This window comes from Heterocephalus glaber, unplaced genomic scaffold (assembly GCF_053883595.1).
Source record: "Heterocephalus glaber isolate CG9 unplaced genomic scaffold, H.glaber_assembly_v1.0 deba00001687, whole genome shotgun sequence".
In the NCBI taxonomy this organism is placed as follows: domain Eukaryota; kingdom Metazoa; phylum Chordata; class Mammalia; order Rodentia; family Bathyergidae; genus Heterocephalus; species Heterocephalus glaber.
In genome coordinates, this window is record NW_028258412.1 from 13041783 (window position 1) to 13049586 (window position 7804).

At 42.7% G+C, this 7804-nt stretch overlaps 1 protein-coding gene across 1 annotated transcript in view; it reads right to left on the minus strand.

Annotated features, from left to right (window-relative positions):
• The window catches only part of Rnf10 (ring finger protein 10), a 39940-nt gene extending 34896 nt beyond the window's left edge, over positions 1–5044 (minus strand). The window contains exon 1 of the mRNA XM_004843660.4: positions 4429–5044. Coding sequence (XP_004843717.2) covers positions 4429–4588 — 160 coding nt within the window. The 5' untranslated portion in view covers positions 4589–5044. The remainder of the gene's footprint in view (positions 1–4428) is intronic.
• Positions 5045–7804: the final 2760 nt, after the last annotated feature.

Genomic DNA, 7804 nt, shown 5'->3' on the forward strand with positions numbered 1-7804 from the left:
GCTATGGTTTAAAAGCCTATCAATAAACACAAATCATTCTGGTAGAGAGCACCCACTAGACTTCCAACACATTAAGCCATACAATAAACCCAAACTTCAGTCAACAGACCCTGAAATTCTTCTAACTTCTCTAAGTGGTTTTCCAAAAGGCTTCAAATCAATTCCAAAGCCATAAAAGCACCAGGTCTATTTAGAAGTCAGAGGCATTCAGGCAGATTACCTACTAACCTAGCTTCTGATACCGGAATAACAGGAAGTGTCAGGACAGTGCTTCACACCAGTGACCTCAAAATAACTGCTTCCTAATACCTGACCTTCCCTTAATCTTCATGACAGTACCATCTGTCCAGGGGGAAGGGGCAAGAGTGTGGTTCCTGGCCTGTGTCTACTGTTTGCCTATAAACGGCCAACCCTCTCTTGCCTCTTTTTACTTTCTCTACTCCCTAAACCATCTCTCTCCTCTGCTATATTCACAGGGCAGTCACTATTGAACTGTTCTAAGAACTGTCTTAGTCCTACTAGAATAAAGCTGTAGGAACACACCCTACCAAAGGAACATTCTGTAAATGTCTGAAGTAATTAGCCGAGGCAAAGAAACTGGTATACCACTCTGGTCAGAAAGATCAAGAAAATCCCAGTAACCATTTCCTGTGTACAAATGAGGAGAAACTTAAGCCACCCACAGGAATAAATATTTACTAATCATGTAGCTAGGAAGTAAATGACCATATAATGTACAGTTTACAGAAATCAGATACCTTTCTCACATGAAGGAGAAAAAAGGAGAGGGAAAAAAGGAATTAAATATTTGAGTAAACGTGGTGGTGCACACCTATGATCCCATCACTCTGGAGGCTGAAGCAGGAGGATCACCATGAGTTCAAGGCCAGCCTGGGCTACATAGTGAGTTCAAGGCCAGCCTGAACTACATAGCAAGACCTTTTCTCAAAAATGTATTTTTTTTAATATTTAAAAACTTGTTCCTTTTACTCGACAAAAGGCAGGCTATGCTTTTTCATCTCTTCTTTAAAATCAGTACTGAGGGCTGGGGATTTAGCTCAGTGGCAATGCAGCTGCCTTGCAAGTGCAAGGTCCTGAGTTTGATCCCCAGTACCAAAATAAATAAATAAATAAAAATAAAATAAAATCAGTTATATTCAAAAATGTTATATTCAATAAAATTTAAAAGGCCTTTTCAATAATTTCTAGAAAGATTAAGGACATCAAGTGTTGAATCCATTTTTCAAGTACTATAGGAAACTTTTATGGAAGTATGCAGAACCTGAGCCTACTATTTAAGTAAGCAGGACTATCTCAAAATCACTCATCAGAGGTACTGAATACCTGTCACACTAGCATTGGTCTTAGTTGCCCTGCTTTGTTGTTGTTTTGGTTTGGTTTTTGGTTTTCTGAGACAGAATCTCACTATGTGGCCCCGGTGGGCTCAAACTTGCAGCAATCCTCCTTCCTTAGCCTCCCAAGTGCTATACTGTTTTTCAAAATGGGGTCTTGCTATGTTGCACAGGCTGGCCTTGAACTCTCCATCCTCCTGCCTCAGCCTTCCAAGTCGAAGGGATTTATTTATCGATGCTGATTACCTGTCTGGCTGAAATGGTTTTTCTTTTTCCGAGATTGTGTCTCACTATGTTACCCAGGCTGGTCTTGAACTCTCAGGTTCAAATTATCCTCTCATCTTAACCTCCCAAGTGTGAGACTACAGATAAGTACCACATTGGCCACAATATTCTTTTTTTTTTTTTTTATTGACCGTAATATTTTTGTTTTGCTTTGTTTTTTGTTTCTGGTATCAAGGATTGAACTCGGGACCTTGTGCTTGCAAGGCAGGCACAGGAACCTCTGAGCTAAGGGATCGAACTCAGGACCTTATGCTTGCAAGGCAGGCACCGGAACCACTGAGCTAAATCCCTGGCCCTGACCGTAATATTCTTAAGAAGGCAAAATTTGCTATCCTTCAGTTCAGCTTTAAAAATTTGCCAATATCCGGAGTTTCCTCATCTTTTAATCTCTACCTGTTCTGCCTTTTAATTTCTGCTTTTTAATATGGTTTGGGTTTTTTTTGGTACCAGGGATCGAACTCCGGACCTTGCGCTTGCGAGGCAGGCGGCGGCACCACTGAGCTAAATCCCCGGCCCTAATTTGTTTCTAAATGTAAGTTATTCCTAAATGCAAGCAGTGAATCGTGGCTGGTAAAGTATTTGGCCACAAGCAACTTTCTTCCTTGCTGAGAATATACAGTACAAAGCAGAAGCCAGAAAGTAGGCACTGGCAAGGGCAAACCTGGTCAAGCTTTCCAGCAAACACATTAAACAACAATTAATGCCACCTGAGGGCATACTTAATGTATTTCGAGAAATCTAACAAATATTCTTTGTGAATGATTTCCTTAGAAGTTTTAATTAAGAAAGTGAAGGTCAGGGCCGGGGATTTAGCTCAGTGGTTTTGCCCCCTGCCTCGCAAGTGCAAGGTTCAGAGTTCGATCCCCAGTGCCAAAAAAAAAAAAAAAAAGGATAGATATTTGTTCATTTACTTACTCAGGAGCACTAGGCGTTGAACCCAGAGCGTCTACAGAGCTACATCCCCTTTTTGAGACCAGGACTCACTAAATTCCCCAGGCTAGACTGGAACTTGCAAACCTCTTGCCTCAGCCTCCCAAAGTGCTAGGACTATAGGCTAGGTGTGCACCTCCACAATGGGCTCCTGCTTTATCATAGAGACAACAGATCTCCACCTGAGTTCCATAAGCAATCTCCACAAGTCCTCAGGCACAACAGGTAAACAAGTCTGTCATACCCAGCAGATTATTTTGTTTGTTTTGCAATACTAGGGACTGAACCCAGGGGCACTCTTCACTCAAGAATATCCCCAGCTTTTTAATTTTTGAGACAGAGTCTCAAAATTGCCCAGGCTGACCTCAAACTTGTGATCCTCTCTTTCCTCAGCCTTTGAGTATGTAGCTGGGAGTATGGTTAGTTTTTTAATCATAAAAAATTTTAAACAACCGAACCTCTACATTTAGAATTCCAAATATTTTCCCCTTTGCCACAAATTCCCACTTTCGCTGAAAACACTTTCCTATTACTGCTAATATAGTGAAAACAGAGCAGAGATTAGTACACACACTTTAAAATAAGACAAAGAATGATGGACTCCAGAATCTGGCAACTCTTAACATCTGATCCTTTTAGCTTATTCCTTAAACAGGAAAAATCCCACCTTGCTAGACAGGTTAATGACTAGTGATAACAGAGATAAAGCCTAGCCCAGTACAGAGTACACAGTAAGCCCTCAAGAAGTGACAGCTATTATCATTAAGTTATATTCGTAACTTAATATTAAAAAGCATGACTACAAAAGTGATAAACTCTTTCCTATTAAAAGGCAAGACTATAGCCTAACATGAAAATAGGCATAATGTTTATGATGCATTATGGTTTTCAGGTATACTTCTGAGCTTTTAGTTCACTTGTTTAATATTCTACTAGCTCCATCTTTACAGGTAAGGAATCATACACTCATTCATGGCCTGAAAACACTAAATCAAGAGTCTTCAGGGCCAGGGATTTAGCTCAGTGGTTCTGACGCCTGACTTGAAAGTGCAAGGACCTGAGTTTGATCCCCGGTGCCAAAAAAAAAAAAAAAAAAATCAAAAGAGTCTTCATTTTTTGTGAGGTGTTTTATTTTTTTGGGGGGGAGGACTTCTTACCTAGTCCAGGTTGACCTTTAAACCTGGATCCTCTACCCTTAGCTTCCAGATTGCTGAGATCACAGGCATATGCCACGAAGCCTGGCTCAAAATCTGATTTTTATCAAGTTTTGTTTCTCTTTGCATATGTTTGCTGTGCTAGAGATAGAACCCAGAGCCTTAGGCACGCTAGGAAAGTGTTGTTACCCCTGAGCTATAGCCCCACCCATCTACTCTTTGAACAAAGCTATTCAAACAAGAATCCTTTTCAACTGAAGAATCCAAGGAGCCAAATTATTAAATATAAGGCTTGAAATTTGAAAAGCCCTCGAGCCCCACCCTCTCTTGATTAAACCTGAACACTATCCAACGCTAATTCAACATTAAAGGGCATAACAAACTTAGTGGTTTCAGAGTGCTCTGATAAATCAGACAAACTAGGTATTAAGGCCCGCTGTGAGGCAGACACTAGCTGGGTGACCTTATCTTTTTGGAACCTCAGTTTCCTAATCTGCAAAATGGGGATAAGAGCACCAACTTTGCCAGCTGTTTTGAGTACCAATGCAATAATACTAGTAAATCACGCGGTACGTAGCTGATTAACTTAATTATAAAGGAAAGCCACGGAAATGAAGCGGTAGCAACTATAACTGAAAGCGTAGTTTGTCCCTGTGCAACCCAGGCGGAAGAGAGCTGTAGTCTCACTACCGTAAACCCTCTCTTACCGCTTTTGGGTTTAGACTCGCCGGCAGGCCCCGCTGAGGCGGAGCGGGGCGGCTGCTGCCCCTTGTTGCTGCTGCCCGAAGAGGCGGAGGAGCTGTTGGAGCCGCTGTTCTTGTCCATGTCGGTGGCGGTGGCGGCGGAGTTGGGGGAGCTCTGCGGCATCAACGGGGGCCTCGGCGGCGACGGCGGTCGGAGCGGAGCGGGCGCGGCGGAGACCCAGGATCATGGCGTTCAGGGCCGGCGGGGGTCGGCGGCGGCAGCGGTTCTCGGCCTTCATGGCGACATTTTTCCTTGTTTCCTTCCTTAGCTTCTCAAACTGGGATGAGAAGCGGTAGGCAGGGCTTTTAAGCCCAGCAAAGGCGATGACCCAGAAGGAAGAGGAGGCCGGGGCTCAGGGGTCCGGGCCGGGCCTGGCGGGGCAAAGGCTGCAGGGAAAGGGGAATAGAGGGAGGATGCGCGAGCCCCGCCGGCCGGCCGGACACGCTCTCCCGCCGCGGGGCAGGAGAGAGCTGGTTGTCTTGGTGTCGGGGACAGGTGTCTCCGACACAGCGACGGACACTAGCCTCTAGGCCGAGGCCGAGCTGCTCCGGGAATGGCGACGAGTCGCCAAACAGCATCTCGAGGTACCCGGATGGACTTTATATATAGTGGAGGTGTAACCGTGAAGCACTGTGGGAGATGTAGGGGTTTTTTTTTTTTTTACATCCGGGTCCAATGATTTTCCCCCCCCACCACCACCCATTTTCCCACCTAGAGGGCCCGTGGGATTGTGGGACTTGTAGTTCTAGTCAAGTCCAGCTTTGTTCTTTGTACGTTAATAATGTATGTAATAACAATGATGCAGCTGAACTTTGGAATACTTGTGGAATTCCTTTAGGGGTTCTTTTTATTTATGGTTCTTATTTTAGCATGCTAAGCAAGTGCTCTACCACGGAGCTACACACGCCATGGATGAATGAAATTTTAGCAGTCATTTAAGGTGAATGAATGAATAAATCTCTAATTGTGCCCTTCCTGGCTCCTTATTAATCATCTCATGGTGTATGAGACATTAATCATTACATATGAATAAATCACTGTCTTAGAATTAGTAGTTCAAACCAGGAATAGGAAGATAGATGCAAGTATTTTTTATATATATATATATATTTTGGGGGGGGGGGGTACCGGGGATCGAACTCTGGTCTTTGTGCTTGCGATGCGATGCAGGCGGCGGAATCACTGAACTGAATCACTGAGCTAAATCCCCGGCCCGCAAGTATTATTTTAAATTTTAAAATCCCTTCCACCAGTTTTTGTCCTGCTTCACTTCTTACAGTTAAACACACCCTCACACACATACACAAGAAGCACACACGCACAAATCATACTGAAGAGAATAGCTATATATTGTTAGTCTGAAAATGTAATTTAATGTCCAGAAGGAACAGTCCCAAATCCTAATGTCCATGAGTACATATAACTAGATGTGGAAGACACGCTAAAATTCCTTGATGAAACTTTGTTCCTTTAACAAGACATGAGGGCCAGGGATTTAGCTCAGTGGTTCCAGCTCCTGCTGCGCAAGCACAAGGTCCTGAGTTCGATCCCCTGTACCAAAAAAAAAAAAAGACATGAAAATTCCAAGCATATGGATGAATTATTTTTTCTTCTATCATTCACAAAAACAAAAAAGAGGGAAAGAGACATCCCAGTGTAGTAGGTGTCCATCTGTCAGGATATATTAAACCAGGCAGAGACTTTCCATTTCAAAATAATTTCTTAGTATTCTTGGCTTGGCACTTTTGTGAAATATTTATAGAAAATATACATTTAAAAAAGTAATAAAAGCAGAAAATACACCAATTCAAGCAAAACTGAACAACCTCTATTCTCTCTTTTGAACAAGGTGGTCTACATTACCCTTTCCATTTAAAAAAAAACCTGAAAATTTGGAGTTGAAGTAAAACAATCATGGTGTGCCAGATGGAGCTACAAATGTAGCTTTGTGTCATCAGGAGTCAAAGTGTGAGTGGTGTTTGGTTTGGGCTTGCTAAATGGATACTAGATCTTTAATTCCCATTTATGAACTCCCTAGGTTCATAAAATAGGCCAAAGAATAGTCTTTCCTATAGTTTCCTATAGTTCCTATAGTTACGGCACTCGGAGGGCAGGCAGACCAAGGAAGAGAAATGGCACTCAAGAGAATTGAAAGGCAGGTTTATTCGCTAGCAAGCTCAGTGGAAGTCACCTTCCAGAGTCTGAGTCCCAATTCTAAGTTTGTTTTTATTTTTATATTGCTCTTCATGCAGGGCAGGGAAGCAAGCAGAATTTTACAGAAGCAGAACTTAGCACAGGGATAGGAAGGTACAGGCAGATGTTACTTTTACAGTTTATCTTTTTTTTTTTTTTGTACTGGGGATCGAACTCGGGTCTTTGCGCTTGCATAGCAGGCGGTGAAACCACGGAGCTAAATCCCCAGCCCTTTTACAGTTTATCTTTAAGACATAGGGAAGTATAGGCAAGTGTTTCAGCAGGTCATCTCTCAGGAAGTGACCTTTGTGAGTTTAGCAGGAGAGGCAAGTCTTGAGACCATCAGTCTCTGTCAAGCTTCAAGACTGTTAGTCTTTGCTTTGTCTTTTGTTTTCTTCATTTCACTATGTTTATTTTTCAGAGTAACCTACCATACATTTCTCAAGAATGGTCTGCAAATCCCTTGCATCAGAATCATCAGAGGAACTTTTTCAAATAAAGATTCAAAACAAACAAACAAAAAAACCAAAACAAAGATTCTATGCCTAGCATGTTCAGGGCTCTGGTTCCATCCCCAATACCACAGGGAGATTTTTTTAAAAAGAGGGAAGAAACAGAACAGGAAAAAGGAAAAAAAAAGATTCCAGGGATATGGGATATGTGCCATATATGTACCATACAATGTACCAGATGTACTGATTTAAAATCTCTGGTAGTTGGGGCCCAGGAATCTTCATTTTACTCCCCATTGGCCCCGGTACTGAGTATTCAACCCAGGGCCTCATTCTTTCTAGGTAGGAATCTGCATTTTAAAGGCCGGGGGAATTAGCTCAGTGGTTTTGCTGCCTGCTGCGCAAGTACAAGGACCTGAGTTCGACACCCCCCCCCCAGCCCCATACCAAAAAAAAAGATCAAACCAGTTTGAGTCTGGTAGCACATGGCTGTGACATTAGAGACAGCTAAGTTAGATAGAAATATTACATACAGGCAGTCAAACAGGAGTAGACACTTGAGGGAGTTAATGTAGATAATGAAAACACATTATAACTGTGGCCGGAGGCTCATCTGTTGAAGTCCAGGCCTCAAGATAAAGACAGAATGACCAGACCTATATACCTCCCCAAAGGATAAGATTAGTGGTATCAC